The 22,291-nt window shown below is 43.3% G+C and overlaps 2 protein-coding genes across 3 annotated transcripts in view; one reads left to right on the top strand and one right to left on the bottom strand.

Moving 5' to 3' along the window:
- Nucleotides 1–10: 10 nt before the first annotated feature.
- Nucleotides 11–2,116, bottom strand: tmem220 (transmembrane protein 220). Its single transcript, XM_084475660.1, has 6 exons — nt 1,626–2,116; nt 1,515–1,544; nt 1,376–1,436; nt 1,067–1,190; nt 565–624; nt 11–443 (listed from the first exon to the last, which is right to left on the bottom strand). The coding sequence occupies exons 1-6, from the start codon at nt 1,728–1,730 to the stop codon at nt 311–313; spliced, it is 513 nt and encodes a 170-aa protein (XP_084331786.1). The 5' UTR covers nt 1,731–2,116; the 3' UTR covers nt 11–310.
- Nucleotides 2,113–22,291, top strand: part of slc38a12 (solute carrier family 38 member 12) — a 51,482-nt gene continuing 31,303 nt past the window's right edge. The window contains exons 1-8 of one of the 2 annotated variants that reach the window (XM_084475376.1): nt 2,113–2,751; nt 3,039–3,108; nt 4,139–4,260; nt 4,797–4,878; nt 8,331–8,427; nt 9,293–9,376; nt 15,510–15,609; nt 16,931–17,027. In XM_084475376.1, coding sequence (XP_084331502.1) covers nt 3,064–3,108; nt 4,139–4,260; nt 4,797–4,878; nt 8,331–8,427; nt 9,293–9,376; nt 15,510–15,609; nt 16,931–17,027 — 627 coding nt within the window. In that variant the 5' untranslated portion in view covers nt 2,113–2,751; nt 3,039–3,063. Of the gene's footprint in view, nt 2,752–2,965; nt 3,109–4,138; nt 4,261–4,796; nt 4,879–8,330; nt 8,428–9,292; nt 9,377–15,509; nt 15,610–16,930; nt 17,028–22,291 lie in introns of those variants that run through there. The other variant, XM_084475375.1, reaches the window with a different exon arrangement.

The raw sequence follows: 22,291 nt of genomic DNA on the forward strand, positions 1-22,291 counted from the left end.
GCGGATTATGTATGGCGGTTTTGGAAAATGTTCTCAAAAGATACCGACACCATGAAGTAGACTGTACACTTAAACTGTATTCATATTTGATTGTCCAATATGGCACACTCATTGATACTGTTCATATATAGATTAACTAATATCTATGAGGATGCAACAATAATATTTTCAGATTCTGACTCATTGTAATTCATAGAAACATCAGAGAGGGATTAGAGAAGATTAGTTTAGTGTCCCAACGTTATTTTGAAAGTACTTGGACGCCTTGACATAGTCGTATATTATATAAAAGCAGGCAAGGAGGTGGGCTCTAGATGGCCGTCTGACAGTGCGTAGGCCAGTTGGCTGTGAGCTCCTTGTTGTGGTAGTAGTACATCCACGCCACAAAGGGGAAGACTGTGATGGCCGTGGCAGTCGACACTCGCAGAATTCCAACCGGGCCCCTGATAGAAAACACACAATCATTAAGATAACATTCAGTTAAGAGAAAAAAAAACACATGCAAATAGTGGATTATTTAAAAAAAAAAACTGTTTTAAAATAATCATGAAATATCTTCCCAACCTTCCAGAGTGGCGACACAACAGAAGCCAGATTACTGTCAACATAAGTCCAGAAAATTCTCTAGAGGGAAAAAAGGGGAATGTAGTTGTTATAACAACAGCAGGCCTTGCTTTTAAACAAATCAGCCTCATGTGTACCTACTAAGACCAGGCTCAGGTCATAAGGCTACTTGTATGACGATTACAATGATCAATACAAATATGATGTTAGAGTGTTGAATTATTTAGGAGAACATCCCTAACACAGAAGATGAGTCTGAATAATATAGTTTAAAAATGTATAGTTATATCCTGATATATGCTTCATGTGTTGGTTTGGTCTAAGTAACAGGAGATCTTGCCACTATTATGGGCTGAATTCATATTCTTTATGGTGTAGTCCTCCTACATCTGCTATACTATTACATATACTACTAGATATATTGAAGACAGTTCTGCCACTGATACCAGAGGTCCCCAGTTTAAACTCAGGGGTCAATATAAATCAGTCTAACATAACGCACCTCCCCTCCTCTTGCTGGAAAACATTAGTGATGCGTTCTCTATATAAGGTCCAGCCCAACATGCCCAGCACAGCGGTTGAAACCATCACGTGGAGATCAGAAATCCTCCTCCAAGCCAACCATTCTGAAAATGATTGAGAATACTGTCATTAGAAATGTATTGTGCAGTGATAGTTGTTTCGCCACTTGGTAGCGCTTTTGGCATTAATACAAAGTCCCTCACTGTCACTGGGTCGTTTGATCATGGAGGATTGAAGGACTTTGTACAATAATACAATAAAAATAGACTATTGTGAGTGGTATCTTTACCTGTCACCTGGGGTTTCAGCCCGATAGTTATACAAAGAGTTGCAGGAACGGCGTATCCGACCTGAAAAGAGACATCTTGTAAATTAAAACGTTGATGCACTGTGATGTGCAGATTTCCACAGGCAAACAGTAGTCTTACCATCCACAGCCCTGCGTCGGGATCATTGATCTATATAAAGGGGAAATTAAATATTAATGTTAATGTTAAAAGTCCGACACAACGAGGTTCTATTGAGCCAAAACCACTCACCTGCACATATGCTGCAAGAGCGAAAAATACAGACATGCACACATTGCAAACTTGCCACACAACCAAAATACATGTTCTGGTGTTCCCTCTGCAGTCTCCGTTCATCTCTATAATTATTTAAAGTGTCTTCTACTTCAGTTATCCAAACCAAACAGGTTCCCGCTTTGATCGTTACGGATCAAGGCGATCCAAGGTTTTTAAAAGTAGTATCTTCCCAAATCGATCCGCTGAACAATTGTATCTTCTTCACTTCGCCTCCTGGACTTTAGAGCGGAAAATATCACTGGGGCCAAACGCTGTTGACCCACCTTGTTGTGGTATTATTCACACAGACGTGAGATATGTGTACGTACGTTTTAACAACGCATAGGCGTAATGCATTCTACTGATAACAGATTGCAGCCAGACATACAACGCAACAACATATAAAAGTCCAGAAAGTTCAGAAATAAATGGGCGTTCTCATTGGCGTTGATCAAAAAATAAATGAACATAAATATGTTATTTAACATCCAAGCTACGTATTTATTTTACATAACGGACAAATGCATAATAATATTCTAAAATATTTGTTATATTTATTTGTAATGTAAACATTGCTGCTCTAGTGGTCAACGCTGAGAAGGCGGGAGTCGCTTTATTCTCCAGATGTAACTTGTGCGGGCGGAGCTTCACGTTGATCGTCATTTAAAACTGTTCTGATAAAGTAACTCGCCATCACAGAACAAATGTATAAACAACAAGTGCCTGAAGAGGAATCCTTACTTTCCCACGGATAAGAAAACCCAATTTGAAGAGCGGGGTATTCGTAACGGCCGCTGCCAGGAAAATAAACGAGTAAACACCTGACGGACCCCGTGACTTTTGAACACCTTTGCAGTTGACAGCTAACTTTACTGGATGTTATTACAGTTACTGTGTACCAGTGGGACTCTAAACTACTGACGTATGGCTTTCTTTTCAACACATCATCCCCAAACGACGCTGTAACGATGTCGTCCCGGGCTGTGTTGAGTAGGCTAGCTCGCTAGGTTAGCTTCCTCCTAGAGAAACCAGCATCCTGCTTCCTGTTAGCATCGCAGCTAGCACCCTAACCCTAGCCCAACTGGAAGTAGTTTAAAGTGAGGTGAGGATTTTTTTTATTTATTGTTTCCAAATGTTGGGCGACAACTGCATGTCTATTGAGTGACATGGACTCTGTGCCATGGCTCAACAGAGGCTGGTGCTGGGGGTCAGACTCATACGTGGCATCTATTGGCTGATATTGATGTTGACATTATGACGCATCGTGTATTTAACATGACAACAGCAAAGTCTTAGTGTTCACCTCGAAGGCGATATCGGGGAACATGTGTGCATGTGTTAATGTGCAAGTCAATGTGTAGATGCATAGTAAAGTATTGTCCCTGACAGGCAGTGATCTGGTACGAGGTGAACCATGGCAGGTGGCATCACAGAGTCTGGAGAGCCCTACTCCCCATTTGTAAGTATATTAAGTATATATTTTGCCTATTTAAGATATAATATTTATCATTTAAACTGGTAGTACCTGACCAGTACGACCAGAAATGCAAAGCAAATATGCCTGGCATCCTTGTATGTTATGGAGATGACCTCTTGTGATAACTGGTGGCAAAGTACATTAGTATTGTGTTTTCAACTTCAATTGTAGTTATTTATTATGTATAGAGGTACTGTTTGAACCTAACGGGTTTGTGTATACATATTGAGTACTAAATACTATCTCTAAGTGCATGTGTGAAAGGGCAATGACAGTTTAACTCGTGAGCCGAATGTTAACCACAAAGAGGAATGGGTTTTACTTATCTTCACTATTTGCAGGGGAAGTGTAAACGCTTACTCATAAAGTTACGCTCTGGCTGTTTTGTGTTTTTGATGAGTTGTACATTTTCTTTCACAAGTCCCCTGACCTTGCTGAGTTCAAAGTAACAGACACTTATTTGTTTATTTGCTCATGGGTGGTTTTAGGAAGCTGAATCCTAAAAAACAATCTGAAATTGGACAGAGTTGATCATTGTGTATATCATTAAATTGGTCTGTTTAGTGTGGACATTACATTTGACCAAAACATTTAACCATTACTTAACACAGTTGAAAGGGTTAGGGTTAGGTCAATAAAGTCTTGGTTTATTCAATGTTGACCTCTTGAATGTATCCTATTATATCAGCACCATCTGCAGTAATGTAATTCCAAAAATATTCATTTTTCCCCATACATTGTACACCAGAACTCAAGTTTGAAGCTCTGGCTAAACCGATTATCTTGCGTTACACACTCATGTAGTTCTTGTGTAGTTTAATTTCTAAAAACGTATAATAGTGACAGACAGTGAATTCAGATACAGGGCATTAAGACTCAGGTAGGGTTGAGGTGTCTTGCTCAAGATTAGGCTGTGTATAATGGGGGTTCCAAACCAGTGCCTTCCCACTCTCGTCATAAACTGCTATTACACTGTATCTAACACTTGTCTGTTGGTGCTGTTGATTGACAGGTGGGGCTGGTGTACATGTTCAACCTGATCGTGGGGACGGGAGCGCTCACCATGCCCCGGGCCTTCGCCACCGCCGGTTGGGTCGTCAGCCTGTCACTCATCTCTTTCCTGGGGTTCATGAGGTCCGCTCTTTTAATGCCGTTACAAACACTTTGCATTAAGGGTTCTGTCATGAAGTTAGGACTTATTCAACAGCGATGTTTTTATCTTTAAACACATGGGTTGAAACGGGGCTAGGTGAGAAGCAAAATTTTACTATCACAATAATTATGGGTCATTTTACACAATGTCGATAAATATAACGATATGTTTATGAATTTAAAATACCATTCTAAGCAGTCTGTTTGAGGATTATGACATGTATGTCATAATGTACACAATGTATGATATCTGACTAAAACCAGTTTCCCTTCCTCACTGACGATTCAAACCTCATATTTGTATTTTTTTCATCACGATAAGTCTATAACTTAATTCCATGACGATACAATATAACTCAAAAAAATGAGAAGCGATAATATTAAATAATTGCCCAACCCTAGGATGAAAATATTATTTGCATGGCACAAAATACATACATCGCTGCCTGACATACATGCAGATGCAGTAGTAGTGCCGCCGTTACTTCTCTTTTTCTAACTCTCTCTCTTGCCCACAGCTACATGACGACCACCTTTGTGATCGAGGCGATGGCCGCTGCTAATGCTCAGCTTCGCTGGAAGAGGAGGGAACAGGAGGAGGTGAGTGTTCAGATGTAGGTCCGTGTAGCCTTGGCCCGGCCTTGTGCTCGTCTAGCTAAGGAAGCTATATCTGGTAAACTGGCACTAATGTGCAGCTCTTGGTTGCTCTTGCTAAGATAAGTGAATACTTTATTGATTCCAGACGGGAAATGTTGATGCCACAGCAGCAAGTACAGGATGGGTAGAATACAAAGAGGAAAACAATTTGCAATTAAAATCTATCTACACAATGTCTACGTAAAATGAGAGGGCAAAAATACATGTAATACATCGGTAGTAGAAAAAAAAGGTGAGGTGATAGGGTGAGAAATTATTGTGTCTTTGCAGTGCTTACAATGCTATGTTGTGTCAAAGCTGTGTATATTAAATAAGGTCATAGTGTTTGTTTTGTCAGCTACAGGTCCCCCTGTACATGTTTCTTAGCTCTCGAGCATACTGGCATTAGTGTTTGGAGGTCAAGCTGGCCATCTGTTAACCTGAACCTGGGTTGCAGGTTCAACTCTCTGACTGTCATGCCCAATTGTTGGTGTTTGCCCCTTAGCAAGGCGCCTTACACTCACTGCTCCTGAGCAGCTGGCGTTTCACTTCTATGGTTGACATGTTGTTGTGGGTTAGGGAGTCTTGCTCAGGGATGCCTACAGAAAGACTGAGGATATTGGGGATACGAACCCAGGACTTTTCAGCTGTGTGTGTAACGATACGTGTATTTGTACCGAAAAATTTTGGTACGTGTCTGACGGTTTGATGCACGTTTCATTTCGGTACGTACCGGGGGAAAAAAAAATATAAAAAAAGTAAAAATGTTTTTATTGATTATCACACACAAAAAAAAGAACAAAAAAAAAAAAACTCCTGTACCGAAAAACATATCGAACCGTGAATTAAAAACCGAGGTACGTACCGAATTGTGACTTTTGTGTATCGTTACACCCTTAATAAATACTATTAGCTCTGACCATGGTGTTGCCAGGTATGATAGTGGTGGAAATGCCATTTTCTTTGCAGGAAAAAGACTCCTTCATACAGCTCAGCATCCTTTTTAGTGTAATCACGTTATATGTGAACTAAACACTGCAAGTAATGTTTTGCAATTGGTTTGAGCTGATGTATGAAGTCTCGATCAGATTGCTTTTATCTTCAATCCCAGCTAGGGTGTTCTACGTGCTATTTCAACTGTGGTGCTTTGATTTACAGTTAACTAAGAGGCCTTTATAATGGACCTTACAATAGTCCTCAAAGTCATCTAATACTGCTGATGTTTGCAGTTAATGTATAGATTGAGATGAATGAACGTTCCTGTTTTAGTGTGTGGACTGTATTTATGGAGTCATTTTGGTTCATGTCTGGCGTTCTGGCCCAAGGGCTTCGGGCCTCTGGTGCTACTGGCTGGAGTGGACAAGAGTGCTGAATAGTCAGTCTGGTTTTATAGCTCACTCCCTCTTCCTGCCTCCTTAACCAATAAAAAAAATGGAGAGAGTCAGAGTAAATGAGGGCCATATTCCAAAAATAGAAGCCCTGTCCTCTTCATAAAGTTTAATACTCACAACTGAATTGCTAATGTATGCTTTTTTGTATTAACCTCCTTCCTACTTTTTAAGTTAAAACATAGTGTTTTGTTTTACTTGGGCCTACTTGTTTCTCCATTTTAGATAAGGCTTGACAATATGTAAATACATTGATATATCCTGATATGAGGCTAGCTAGACATAGGCCATTTCTCAATACCAAGTGCGCGAACTACGGACTCGCGAACTTGGAAGTGTGTACTTGGCAAGTCCGGACTTCCAAGTACAGACTTCCGAGGATGCGAGTATGCACCTGCAATTGGAACAGCAGCAGACTCGATGATGGCACCAACTCAGCTCTGTTAACTGTGCTTTATGGCCTCATGTAGGCATATACTACTGAACAATATAAATAAATTATATAAAACTAAATCCCAGCCTCTTTAATTTTAAAATAGTATGTTAATATTTTGAATGAATATAAATGAAATGATATGCTTGTCGTGTGTATAAGCTATACACACAACTTTTTATATGGTAGTACCTTTTTTATATGGGTACAGATGCGCGTGCCTAACTGCCTATGTAGTTGGAGAGTAGGCTATTGATAGCGATTGATTGGCTATTGAGAGCGAGAAATTACACAGATTGGAACACACACACACACACACACACACACACACACACACACACACACACACACACACACACACACACACACACACACACACACACACACGATCGGATGGATCCGACCGGGATTTTCGTTGCCGTTGCGATGGGTTTCCTCTATCAGCGACTTATACAATATAAACAAATTATATAAAACAAAACCCCAGCCTCTTTCATTTTAAAATAGTATGTCAATATTTTGAATGAATAGGCCTACATTTTTGTTATATATGTAAAATGTTCCTATATATAGCCTATTATTATAGCTTACTAACATACTAATATTTTAAAACATGGGAATTCAAAATGCATCCTGGGATATTTAACGGTCCCAAGTCCACACAAGTCACCTCCGATGCATCCTCAGTGGAACGGCCAGTTTAAGAACGCATCGAGAACACTTTTACGACTGTACTTGACTTGATGCGTACTTTGAATTGGAACAGTACTTGGGCTACAACTGATGACGTTTCACGTTTGACGTTTGTTGATATCGATATAGGATGTTGGACTGAGATACTAAAACCCTACCTGCTCCTAAACGGCATGTATCTGAATTCCCTGTCGTTGCTTTGGCTAAAATAGTCTGCACAATGACTAATAGCTAGATGTGTGTCGTTGAGGAGCAGGTGGCGGCTGATTGGGCAGACGCTGGCCTAGGAGGAGTTCCACAGGGTTACTGTGGACTCTGGTAATCAAACCCAGCAGCTTCTTTGGCTAGCAGTCCAACATGAACCTCACCATTACACAGCCCATGTAATGAGTCGTTTCCTGGTCCTATCATTTGATCATAACAACCTTCTTTGACTCTACCTCTCTCTCTCCCTCTCTCTCTACATCTTTCTCTACCTCTCTGTTTCTACCTCTCTCTCTCTATCACTCACTTATTCTCTCTCTCTCTACCACTCGATCATCCTCGCTCTCTCTCTCTCTCTCTCTCTCTCTCTCTCTCTCTCTCTCTCTCTCTCTCTCTCTCTCTCTCTCTCTCTCTCTCTTCATATTTTTCTACTACTCGCTCACTCATCCTCTCTCTCTCTACATCTTTCTCTACCTCTCTGTTTCTACCTCTCTCTCTCTATCACTCACTTATTCTCTCTCTCTCTACCACTCGATCATCCTCGCTCTCTCTCTCTCTCTCTCTCTCTCTCTCTCTCTCTCTCTCTCTCTCTCTCTCTCTCTCTCTCTCTTCATATTTTTCTACTACTCGCTCACTCATCCTCTCTCTCTCTACATCTTTCTCTACCTCTCTCTGCCAACGCTCGTCCTCTCTCTCAGGAAGACGACCCCGCCGACTCCACCTCGGAGGACTCTGACGATGACATCGTGGTGCGGGGGCGTACGGAGCCCGAGAGTCGGCCCATCCTCTCCGTGCGTGAGTACCCGGCGTGAGGCTCCCCGGAAGCATCTGTGTTTGGATCATGATCCGTTGAGCGGGTGTTGTCTTCCAGAGTATTACCCTGAGTCGTGGAAATGCTACCAGGATGTCTCCCTTTACATTTAGGGCATTTAGCAGACGCTTTTATCCAAAGTGACTTGGCAACGGTTCATACACATTCAGACACAATCTATATTACGGCAGAGTCAACCACGCAGGGCGACAGCCAGCTTATCAGGAGCAGTTAGGGTGAGGGGTCTAGCTCAGGGACACCTCAACACTCAGCTAGGAGGAGCCAGGGATCAAACTAGCAACCTTCCGATTACAAGTCAACCCGCTCTACCTCCTGAGATAAGCCGACCCAAATCACTTTCAAATGATTTACATATCTTCTTTTTTTCTTTAACCCTGTCAACGACTCTATGTTATACTGACCGCGACGACCCATCTAGGCCTCTTAATGGTTACTTAATGCAATGGGATGTATACATTCCTTATATCCACCCATATATTCCTCTAGCTGGATCGATGTTAGCAGTCGAGGAGTTATGGCGTGTGTGTTAGGGCTTTTGCTACGTAGTTTCACTTATTCTCACTGCAGGGAGTTTTAATCCACCTTTACGGTCGCTGTTCATGTTGACCTGCTGGAGAAGTGGTTCAGTTATGAGTCTAGTTTCCATCCCCACTGTCTGAAATCCACCTGTAGGCATCCTTAAGAAAGCTTCTCTCCCTCCTTCTGAAGGACCTGCATCTGTATCCGCTATGAGTCGCTCTCAATGAAGGCATCTGTCTGCCAAATGAATACACAGTGAATCGACTTTCTTCTTCTCATGTCCCTCCTCCTCCCCTTCTTGTTTGCCAGAGCGATCGAGCGGTCATGTGGATCAGTTTGAGATCGTGGAGAGGGTTGAGATGGGACAAATGGCCTCCATGTTCTTCAACAAAGGTAAGGTTCTATATGACACCGGTAATGTTGTATAGGGTTTACCTGTCCCCAGGTGTCGTCCTCGTAATGTTCTGCTGGGGGAGAGGTCACCCCGTCCACAGGTGTTGTCATCTTAAAGGTAATGTTCCGTGAGGGGCGGAGTTACCTGTTAACTCTCTAACAGTCATTATATGCTATGGAACAGCCACTACACTCAGCAGGGAAAGAAGGACGTTTTAAATAGAGAGGGTGGGATGTTGTCCATTACAAGTTCTCTCACCTCTTTGGCAGTCTTGTCACATTCACACTGTGAGACACTTAGACGTCTAATGGGATGTAATTTCAGACTAATAAATCCCCCCGCGCTTCGTAATGATCTGGAGACCCCATCAAGGCCGCCATTTCATCTCAGAAACTGCATGTACGTGCGCACACGTACATACAATTGTGTCTATTTCCGCTGGGTGTAAGTGTGTGTGTGTGATTTCTTCGAGTGTCTGTGTGCACGTGCCTGTGGTGGTCGGCGTACACACTTTACAGCAGTGCAGTGGTGGTCGGCGTACACACTTTACAGCAGTGCAGTGGTTGGCGTAAACACTTTACAACAGTGCAGTGGTGGTCGGTGTACACACTTTACAGCAGTACAGTGGTGGGTGTACACATTTTAAAGCAGTGCAGTGGTGGTCGGTGTACAAACTTTACAGCAGTGCTGTGGTCGGTGTACATACTTTAAAGCAGTGCTGTTGTCGGCGTACACACTTTACAGCAGTGTGATGCATGTGAAGCTTGAGTTAAAGTGGACCTAATGAATGCAGTGCTAGCTAGCATTATTTAATCTCAAAACTCATGCTGCATCACTGGGTCTCCCCACAACGCACGCCGATTGCACACGCCGGCCTGCTCGCCGCCCTATCTCCCCCCATTCCCCGCTGCCACATGGGAACACTTTTGTTAGGTTACCAAGAACAGAGCTGCATTAATCCTGTGTGCGGCTCTAGGGTAGCTTGCATGTGAATGTGTATTTTCCTGTGGCAGGGCTGACAGCCAAAGCTATAGTCTGTGCCTTTTCAGTATCATCCGCGTCTGTTAGTGGCCCCTTTGACCACTAGATGGAGCCCTTGGAACACACCCAGACACACACACAGAAATCGTTTTTCAATTCATTTGATCTATGCCTCTCTCCCCTACTCATTGCTTAAATGGTCATGTCCTCCGCGGTGACCGTGTGCACTTGCAGCCGTCCCTGATCCATTCATTCTCATAGAGACAAACAACACAACTACACTCCTAAAACAACACCAGTAGCCACTTACTCTCTTGGAGTACTAAGATAAGTCTTTGAGGACGACCTCTCCTGCTGGCAAATGGACTCCATGTAGGAAGTATTGATTGGTGGAGAACAGAGGTCTCTCTCTATCTCGCTTGCTCACTCTTGCGCCCTCTCTCTCCCCCCCCCCCCCCCTTTACACTCAGGTTTGACCCCTATGGCCCTCAGTTTAGTGCCTTTGAGCAAGATGTCTGAACCTGCACCTAGCAGCACAAACATCCAGTGTGTGTTTGTGAAGTGTATAGTGGGTTTGTCGTCTCATTTGGTATTTGTAGAAGCAGGCTGTTGCAGAAGTGATCCCAGGTGTGTGATATCGATGATTTAATGTTGTAACCTTTGGGTTGAGACCTCAGAGCCACTCAACATGTCGGTCCATCGCTCAGATATGTGTTCCTTCACTAACAGGCATTGAGTCGCTCCCCAGGGGAGACTTTGGCTTCATGAATGTATTTTTAAAATGTAGACTCCAATAAAAACTGAACTATTTACCTGCAGCCTGTTGTTCTTTAAACACTGGGTTGCACTGACTGAACATTGGTTGTTTATTTTTCCATTTTCTGCTTACTCAGTGTTGATGGTGATGACTTGAAATCGAAAGATAAGCCCCCCCGTGCTTAACATTTACGCAGTAAAGTTCTTGTTATTTTAAGTCAAAATCGAATCATTTTGAAGTGTTATTGATTTACGCCTGTCGCAGTGAGCATCCATTATACAAAAGAACAGATGACAGTTGTAGCCTTGTAGGTCCCCAAACTGTCACTGCTGTGACTTCCAAAGACCCTTACGTTAAATGGGGTATTGAACTGAGATTTTATGTTCATATTTTATGAACTGAGATTTTATCTTTATTTTTCTAACAGGGTGATGTCTTATGGTGTACAACATAGTAATGTATGTAATTGCCTGACACTTGTAGTAAAACGCCATGGTGTGCAGATGTGTGGAGCTGGTTCTGTGCACCGATTCATTTGGATGTTTGCGTCAGCGAGAGGGTAATGCGTCTGAGAGAGACATTTATAGTATAACAGCACGGTGTGATTCGTATTTCATATACAGCATCGCTCATTATAATGCTCATACAGGACAGCAGTACTAAAAAATTATCACAAAGTTGTCGTAACCCACTTTCCTTTTATTTTAAATCTCATCGTGTTTGAATTTGAACTGAAACATGGGCTTCACTTGCACTTTAAGATATTACAGTTAAACATTGATATTATTAGCTTTAATATTGATTTACAAGTATATGCTTACTATATAGAGTTACATTAATGCAATAAACCTTGAATATACAATATATATTTCAGCGATTTGAAAACTGAGTATAGAATAAGAAGATTCCCTTAAGAATGTGTGTGCCTCTCTCGGGCTGGCTCCGGCGAGACTGCCGCAGAGATGCAGGTTTGGAACGCGGCCAATGAGGGCCAATCTGCCGGTCAGCAACACTGCAGACGCATGTTGAGGAAGGCGTTACCCTAACCTTCACACGTATGACGCGCACGGCAGAGTCGATTGAAAGACGACTTTGGCGGATGTCGCTGCAGTCGCTGAGTGGAGGCTGGAGTTACTGCCCTCGTTGAACGCAGTCTGCTGCTCCGTGGAAGAGTTACCTGCGTGTCTCGCTGTGACCTATGCAATGCAATCTGGCAGTAAGCGGGACGGCTGTGCAAACAGAAGGATTGGCTCGGTCACACACACACACACACACACACACACACACACACACACACACACACACACACACACACACACACACACGGTTCTACCCTTGGCGGTCCAGAGGATGCAGGCTCTGAATGTTAATGCATCCAGCAGCAACCCTCCACCCCACCCCCAAATGTCCCATCCAACACGTCCCACCCCCTGCGGTTCAAAGCTTTGTTCTAATCAGCGCACTGCCTGTTCCATTCATCTTTACCACCTCAGAATGACTCTCCCCTAAATGCCATTTCTTCTGCGTGAAGAAACGCTAGGTAACTGTCACATACTGTATAGTTTGGTAGTGGGTTTGTGAAAGGCCATGTTGCTGACAGCCAGTTTCAGGCATTAGCTAATTGGGAACATACTGCAATCTCTTTCTGGTAATTTCTGCGTATGAGGGGGATACACTTGGAATTCAGCTCGCCTGTGGTTCCGATCAATATCAGAGTTGTCATGTAAACAGAGTATTGCTTATTGGATTTCTTGATTCTTGGTTAAAACTGAGAGGATTGGCTTTCAAGGTGTGCTGCTCTCAATGGGATATTTGTGTTTTGTTATGTTGTTTGTTTATGTTTGTTGTATGTTTATTCCACTGATTTTTTTGTTGAATGTAATTTAACGAAAAGATGACATAAAGCGGGAATCCTATACATTGTACAAAGACTATACCGAGAGTACCCTTCTTGTTTGCTGTTAAATGAGATTGAGGTAATGGTTCTGGTCCCTATTGAACAGAAGACCTACCGTGTGGGTCTGCCGAGTACTTTGAGGCTGTGACAAAGAGCACCTCAGCTGAACCGGACCTCTTTACAAGGGCTTGTTTCAAATTGTCTTCTAGAATGAATAATTAATCCAATAGTGTCTCAACTGTTAAATGTAATTCCTGCATACAATTTTGAGCGCATCCTTGAGTTCTATTCTCTTCTGCATCTGGGCCACCATATGTTTAGAAAATATTTGGATTCCACTTATTTGAACCTCTTCAACACTACGCCTTTTTTACTAAAAGGTCTTCTACAAGTGTTTTTTTGGGGAAATCTACTATTACTAGAGTACATCTTACCTTAGCTCCAGGTTATGATTCATTTTTCAATTTGACCAATGGCCAACCACCACATTATACCCCCCACCCCACCATCATTTGCCCTTTGCCCATCTCTTCTCAGCTCCCCAACCACGAGGGGGCTCTCCTAACGGTCAGGTGGGTCAGTCTGGGGGCGGGCCCTGTGATGGATCGGGCCGTGGACTAAGCGCCACCTGGCCTCAGACCCCCCCTCGCTGCGGCGAATAGCCATCATTTGTTTGGCGGGAGGGGGTGGTGTGATCGCAGGTAATGGAGGGGTATTAGTTAGCGCTGCTGACAGGCCCTGCTGCCCCATCGGCATCCTGGTCCTGCAATCGCTTTCTGAGACCATCAGGGTTGGGGGGGGGGGGGGAGGCATACAGTCTTCCCTTATCACCCCCAGTGGAGCTAATGGACCTGGGCTACAGGCTGCAGCATGGAGCGTTGTTATATTCCCTGAGGGAAGTCCTGAACCAACTGGAAATGTGAAACTAACGAACCACAAATATGAGTTTCAAATGAGTCTAGCTCTTTATTATTGTATGTTTTGCACTACGTACGTTCTTCTTGGGTCCTCGTCAAGCATTCAAATGTCCTACCAGTTATTTTCAAGCTGGCTTTAGCTGTGCTCATATGTGTGTGATTAGCTTCCTGCGGACGAGTTAACGGCGGAGCAATCAGTTTGCTCGACATAACGGCTCGTTATGAAAACCCCTTTCTAATTGGTTCTCCTCTTAATTTCCTTGGTGTTAATGAATGGCTTCCTTTGGCCCTCTCTCTCTCTCCCCCTGTGTGTGTGTGTGTGTGTGTGTGTGTGTGTGTGTGTGTGTGTGTGTGTGTGTGTGTGTGTGTGTGTGTGTGTGTGTGTGTGTGTGTGTGTGTGTGTGTGTGTGTGTGTGTGTGTGTAAAAAAAAAAAACATGGTTAGTGTTTACCTCAAAGGGCAAATCATCAAAGACTTCTTCGCTGTAAAGAATTGGAAGTGCTAATAGGCGCATGTGTTTACGCAGTGTGTAGGGAGTAGCACAGGCTGTGACAGGGCTGTAAAGACTGGTCTGGCGGGAGGCTTTATCACTCCCTGATATGGACCTGACACTCCTTTATCCATCACAATCTGCTGCTTGGCAGTCGCCTGCTAAACCAGACCTGATGGTTTCGGGGTGTCACGTCGGGTGATCTTGTTGGCTGGCTCCGGTGGGACGTGATGGATTACAACCCAAAGTACACACAGTCTTCAGAAGGGTGGTGTTAGAAAGACTCATCGTCGCTTTATGTTAAGGATGTCTTAAAAGGGACTTTTAAATTCATGAATCGCTTTAAATTGCTAACATATGGAAATGTTGTAATTTAACATCGAAAATTAGACCCTCTCGGACTCTGTGGCATAGAACAGTCTGAGGGATGATTTCTACTATATTAGAACCAGGGCGTTTGTGCGATGAAGAAACAAGGAAGTGACGCCTAAGCCCTGTATTTATGATAATATTTCACATTGATTTGATCATTATTGTTTCAAACTTAGGAGCTTGAACCACAGTGCTCTGATCCGGCTGCAATTCTCTTACCATTAGCGACCAGTGATGAGAAGGAATATCTTATTCCTACAATTACCGTACCTTTAACTGTTGATCGGCATCATATCTGGGGTCATCTTAGCTCATGAGGTAGAGTGGATGATTTGTAATCAGAAGGTTGCTAGTTTGATCCCCAGTTCCTCCTGAGTGTCGAGGTGTCCCTGAGCAAGACACCTCACCCTAACTCCTCCTGACGAGCCGGCTGTTGCCTTGCGTGGTTGACACCACCGTCAGTGTGTAAATGTGTTCATGAATGGGTGAATGTTAGGCAATATTGTAAAGCTCTTTGAGTGGCCACTGGTTAGAAAAGAGCTATATAAATTCAGCCCATTTACCATCTAACCGGTAGCGATCAAAGGGGCCAGTAATGAGAAGGACTATCGTATTGTTCCACATACCTTTAACTGTTGATCGGCATCATATCTGCATCCTATTGTGTCCGGAGACCGGCCCTGCTCTCCTGACCCTTGGTCTCCTCTCTTTCTGCCAGTGGGCGTGAACATGTTCTACATCTGCATCATCGTCTACCTGTATGGAGACCTGGCCATCTACGCCGCCGCCGTGCCCATCTCTCTCATGGAGGTCGCCTGGTAAGACCCAGTACTCTATCATTGTTTATTGTGATTTACTGTACCTACCCCTTTGATTGGCTGCTGTGTGAACCAATACTCTTATAGACAGGACTATACATTCTCAATGCACATGTGTGAAGGCAAGACACACGTTACGTTAGGGCGGCATGTGGCTCAAGAGGTAGAGCGGGATGGCTGGTAACCGGAGGGTTGCCAGTTCAATCCCCTGACGAGCAGTCTGTTGCCTTGCGTCGTTGACACACCGTCATTGGTGTCTGAATGTGTGCATGAATGGGTGAATGTTAGGCAATATTGTAAAGCACTTTGAGTGGCCACTGGTTAGAAATGTGCAGTATAAATGCAGACCATTAACCATTTAGTGTTACTATATATTCGTCTTATCTTTTGTACAAAGGGACTTACAGTGATTTCAGATAAAGGCAATTGAGATCGGGCAAGGGTAAATGGTCCTCATTTATATAGAGCTTTTATCCAAAACTCTTTACAGTGTTGACTATTCACCCATTCATGCACACATTCACACACCGATGGTGGAGTCAACCGGAGGAGGAGCCGGGGATTGAACCAGCAACCTTGCGGTTACCAGCCAACCCGCTCTACCTCCTGAGCTAATGCCGCCCTATCTGGGTTAAGATTAGGGCATCTTGCTTAAGGGTGCCTAAGGTCAGGCTGCAGATGGAGGGTGTTGAACCCATCACTTTAAAGGGTTGAACATCCTAGCCAGTAGACAACATATTGCTATCAAACACGTGTGTCTATAGGAAACACACAAACATAGATCTCTACCAAATACAATACACATATACAAAACGTATATGCGCAGTACGCAGACTTGACACATTGAGGGTTGGAGGAAAGGGAGTCCCTCGCCTCTACCCCCCTCCCCTCCCAGGAGAAGGAAGAGCAATAATGGTGTTTGACCGCGGGACCAGAGGAGGCTTGGTGTCAGGCCTTCCGTTTCCACTTATTGGAAGTGGACGAGGCGCCAATAAAGTATTTCATAAAGATGGACGTGGCCCTAGGAGTTAGGAAACAACAACCCACAGAAGTAGCAGGGAAAAGATGCTCATTTCAGTGTGAATTTGTGGATGCCCACACTGAGATATTTACAAAATATAAAAACTATGATTTTATTGTTTTTTTTTGGTTCATGTTGGTTCTGTATATATTGACGAATACTAGGAATAAAGTCCTCTCAACAATTGTGTGTGTGTGTGTGTGTGTGTGTGTGTGTGTGTGTGTGTGTGTGTGTGTGTGTGTGTGTGTGTGTGTGTGTGTGTGTGTGTGTGTGTGTGTGTGTGTGTGTGTGTGTGCGCAGTGGAAACCACTCCTGCAGTGCCGGCACTGTGAAGTACAACGACACCGACCTCTGCTGGGGCCCCGTCACCAGGAACGACGCCTACAGGGTTTTCTTGGTGAGTTTCGGCCCGTGTTTCTATATCCCTCCTTTATCTTTATTTGTCCCCCTTAATCAGTCTAGTCCACTCTTCCTCTCGTCAACCATCCCGCTATCACTCTGTTCCACTCGTTCTCCATCCCTCTATCTCTGTACCTCGCTCTTTCTCAATCTCCCTTTTTCTCTTTCCCACCCTTCCTATGCCTCTATTCAATCTATGGCAGAGAAGGGATGTGTGTGTGTGTGTGTGTGTGTGTGTGTGTGTGTGTGTGTTTGTGTTTTGCAGTGACATTGATTGATTGTGGTCATCATTCTTTTTTTTTGCTTCTGTTGTGTAAATGGAAAATCTTCCCCTTTATCGATTTTTTTTCTCTTTTTTCTTTCTTTCTTTCTTCTTTTATTTTCTACTCAATATATGAGGCAATGAGGTTATGTTTACGATAACATGCATTTTTCGTGCATGTTTATACATGCGGCAAATGTGTCATGGATTCCAGTGGTTCCAGTGGTTCTGTCGATGGGCACATTTTGGGCTGAATAATAATTAATTTCTAAAACGCTCTATACTTAATGCCGTTGTCATTTTGGACCTGCTCTGAGAAAAGTTTAAATAAATAAATATGTATAAAGGAGTAGGAAATCAACTAATAAAATTCCTCATCTGACGGGAATGATATCTACAGCCTCTCTCAACCTGTGTTCTTCTCTACTTTTATGTTCTTGTGTCCTTGTGAAACGTCATGTTTTGCAGACTAAGTACGCCCCACGGTCCCAATACACAAGTTTGCATTTCGCAAAGAACGATTGAAAGTATTCTCGACACGCCCATTTTACCCAGGATGCATCGGTTGGTAACTTGTGTGAACTTGGCAGCAAACTGAAAATCTTTAGTTTTCTGTTTTAAACGGGGTGATGTCTTATATGATCTTCAACATGGTAATGTATTTGTTGGACACCTATAGTAACCTAGCATTCATTCCGGCATTCAAGCGAGGAGCGGCAGGCAGCAGAGCTGATCAATAACCGAAAGTTTTAAAAATGATCTAATGCTATTTCATCACTAAATTCTCTTCTGAAAACTTTTAAGGTGAGGAATTATCTGTGTAGATTTCGGTTATGGACCGTTTTAAAGGAATTGATGACGAATCGAAAATATACGTTTTCAGAGCTTCTCCTTAAGCACCTGGTGGGGCAAGCTAGCCTGCTAGCCGGCCTCACTCAAAGACCCCTCGCATCACAGACCACTGCAGCTAACGGAGCAGACTGTGAAAAGCAGGCCAACAACGGTATAACCCATCTAATAAATTAAACAACAGAAGCAGAATGAAAGGGGACTGTCGTTATTTTTTTTATTGTAAATAGACATAACCTTTTTAGTGTACAGTTGAGGAGTAATCAGCTGAGCTTCAATTGTTATTGGCAATAAAGCCCTGGGGATATTGTGCAATACCAACAAGAACGCATCGTCTCAAACTGTCAGCAGCGTTCTGCGTGTTCGTGACCTTGCAAGGTCGTACTTCCAAGTAGGAGTAGCAAGTACGTAGCAAGTACTCCCCAAGAACATAAGTCGGTTCTGTGCATTCTTGGCATTGAGAAAGGCCAGTTATTGGTTATTGGTTATATTGGTTATTAAGATTATTTGTAACATTGACATATTTTGCACAGATGTTTTGTGTGATGTTTTGTTTGCACAGATGTTTTTACACAGTAGCTTTGTGTGCACATGTTTTTCTTTTCTAGGGTGTTGTTTTCCTGTAGTTAAATAAATCATCCACTTTCATTCCGCCATTTTGCTCCCCAGGCCAGGTCAACCTACCTGGCCCTCAAAGAACCCTCTGATTAACCTAAATAATAGAGGGACCCCTTCCAGCCACCCTCCATCTCGTCCACTTTGCCCCCAACTGTGGCACCAGACACCACCCCCCCCCCAACCCCAGTTTTCCTTCTTTGCTGGTGATGCTCAGAGGACGAGGTGTACTTCCTGATCCTGATTATGGGACAATAACTACGTATCGCTCGTATTAAAACACGCACAGGACAGATTTACGAGGGGTGGTGAAACCGCTTTCTAAATCCCCCTCTGTCCAATAAGTGTTTATGGTTTTGGCCTTGGCTGTGTTTCAAGTAAACATGTTTATTATTATTTTTGGTCGGTGTGTGTCTTAAACAGCCGTGTTTACATACATTTTCTATCCACTTGATCTTGTATAGTACTATAATGAAAAAGCCCTCTTGGACAGGACAGACATGGTATCAATACCGGCTTGAGATGGCTAACTTCACCAACTGTTCTCTATTAAAATACATCTCTTATTGGGCTAACCTGGCGGTCCGCACGGAACTCCAAGGCCCTTCCTGACGGCGGTTTGCTCAGAGATATATTGTGTCTAGCCTACATATTTAAATGGTCCGTCCATCCGTTCACTTATCTCTGATGGAGCTCTGAACACGTGTCCCAAAACAACATTACTTTATATTGAGCATTACATCAAACTATTTAACGTCAGCCCCTCTCAGTTTCCATTCAGCATCACAGCTGATGGAGTTCACCCTCCGCTTGCAGGAAACCTCCCAGAGTGTGGAGTTTCTTTTCCAAAGAGCTGCTGAGTACAAGGTGTACTTTGTTTTGCACTCTGCCTGCCTCTAACGGATGTGCTTAGCAGACAACTCTCGGCGGTCGGCCTTCAATTGGACTGCTTCCAATACAAGGACAATCTGTTAAAGTAAGGATTTTGGTCTTACTGCTGTCAACTGAATTAATTCATTTTGTGGCCAGAGGCTCAAGAGAATGAAAAAAAAAAAAAAAACACTTATCAAAAACTTCAAAGCCAGGCCTTTGAGTTTGACATCATCGGTTCTCCTTAGAGAGTGAGCATGCGGTATCTGAGACTTTGAAGGGAACTGTGCATTGTTCCACTATTGCACTATGTCTGCTGTATTGGGGCCATGCCAGGCTATTAGGCAAGGTTATCTTCTTGCTTGCTCAATATTGATGTTTTCACCCGTCTACGCCATCAGACGTCATCCATCTTGGAGATATCTCACAGCTGTCATTGAGCTACGCAGTGTGTCTGTCTCCTACTGTATTCTGTGTTTTTACAGGGTCACAGTGTATCGTTTTTATCAGCAGAATGAAGCACTTCAGCCTAGTCAGTTATGGCACAGTGACTTTCTCCCAGCCTTGCTCTGGCACTGTGGGATAAGTCATGTCTCAGAACAGGCTGAATGTTATAGTAGTCTCCTCGTAAAGTTGTGTACCCAACCTTTTAACACAGCCTCTGTGCGGTAGGGGTTTAGTCGAGGGGTTAGGGTGGTCAAAGTCCAGCCAAAAGGTACTGGATCAAAACCATAATGTCCGCATTCTACCTGTAGTAGGCTTTCTTGATCCCGATAACTGACCATACTTGCTTGTTAATGACATGTATCTAAATAAATGTATTACAAAGAATTCACTTATTCTGATTAAACAATCAATTAAATCACTACAGTGTAGCTAGTACCTCCATCCTTCCTGTGTGCATGTTATGTGCTGTGAGGTTAAGAATTTGGTTCCGTCTTTGCCCGGTCTGTTTTTATAGAGGGATGCCTCACTGTGGGTGTAGGCATGGGAGTGAGACCAGACCAGACTGTGTCCCAGCTGGAAGCAGAGGGGAGCGATACAGGACCTTACTCTAACCATAACGTCGGTAGAGCTCTGTAAACGAAGCGAAGGGGGAGGATTAAAGTGTAGCTCTCCACTGGGATGTAATCCCTGTGTGGGTGGATGGGTGGCTGAGCAAGAGAACCCGAAAGTGAAAGTGAAAGAGATGCGGGAGAAGGAGCCATAAAACAAAATGGGGAAGATGTCACAATCACTCACGGCGGAGATGTTCACATTGATGGCTTTTTCCTCTCCGACCGTCTCGCCCCCGTCTCTCCTGAATGCCTCATCTCTTTCTAAACTAGGGGTCGGTCACGCCTCTTGGCTCTTTCTGCGACCACTCATGGGGCTGTATCACACCTCTGCGGCGTTCGGCCTGGCTGCCATGCTTGTAGGTTTTCTGCATTGGGGTCTTGGTGAGTTAAGGGAGGTTTGTTGCAGACGGTTGCCTGCATTGATTGGGCGGCCGGTAGGTGAATGGATCACATAGATAGAACCTGAGGTCAGGAACTGGTGAGAGTATCACTGTTGGTAAAATCTGTGAAAAAAGTTTTGTTTAATCCTCGATTGTTATGGGAATAGATATTTCCGGTGAGTAAGTTAATTTTATTTAAGTATTTCAAGTTTAGTTGTAATATTTCAAAGCTTTTCTAATCGCAAAAGCTCTGGATATCTCCAACCACCGTTTACCCTGCTTGACTTAGTCCTGTTTTATTTTTGTGGTCTTTAATAGAAAGAGGCAGTATGGTGGCCCGGTTAGGGTTAGTATTAACCTAGAGCCATAAAATACTAATCACCAGACAATGGATTAGATTAGACTCTCAAAAGAAAACCTCAAAACAAGCAAACCGTGACTGGACCTGAAGACCGTATGCCACAATAGAGGGGTTCATATTTACTCATCAAACGTTGCGTTTCCTTGTTTCACTCCATGACTCGTCCTCTTCAATGGAGATTTTTGAGTGATTTATCATAACCAACGTGTGTGGCCAGCCTTGGCCTTGAGAGAGCTTCTCCTGTACGGATTAAGTTCTGTGGACAGCGTGACTTATAGGGCACAGTGGTACTCCCTGGGGTGTGCTTCATCATTAAACAAGCGAACAAGCCTTGACCTCAATTAAACAGAGAATTTCAATCAGGGCTCCAGAACGAGGCGACTAAGGCTTTGGAGTTGAATTGTCATTTCAGTGTCTAGTTCATTTTTCTCCTTTTGACCGACAAAGTGAGAGTAAATTGATGTGTTCTGTGAGTATATATGAGGCCCTTCTCCTCAGCTGCACTGTAGATTGGTTTTACTTCACTTCATGCATACTGTATGTTCGTCAATTATGAATGGTTATTTCATAGTTTGTATGTCTTTTGATATGATCAAGGCATTTAGACGCACATTCTTTGCAAAGATAAATGTCATCAAACTCAAACTGCACAATGGAGTACTTGATTAATTTACTTTTTCTGTGTTCAACTTTGACCCCAACATGTTCTGCAACTTGTTTAATTCTACCAATATCAGTTTGGGGTTCTGACCTATGAAGGTCAACAATAACCCCAAAAATACTGTTTGTACATTCAGTTTTTATTTTTTATTTTATTTGTTGGTATATGTTCTCAACCTTGGCTGCTGTCTAAATAAGTTTATGTTT

Source organism: Micromesistius poutassou (genome assembly GCF_964030765.1).
Source record: "Micromesistius poutassou genome assembly, chromosome: 1".
Taxonomy (NCBI): Eukaryota; Metazoa; Chordata; class Actinopteri; order Gadiformes; family Gadidae; genus Micromesistius; species Micromesistius poutassou.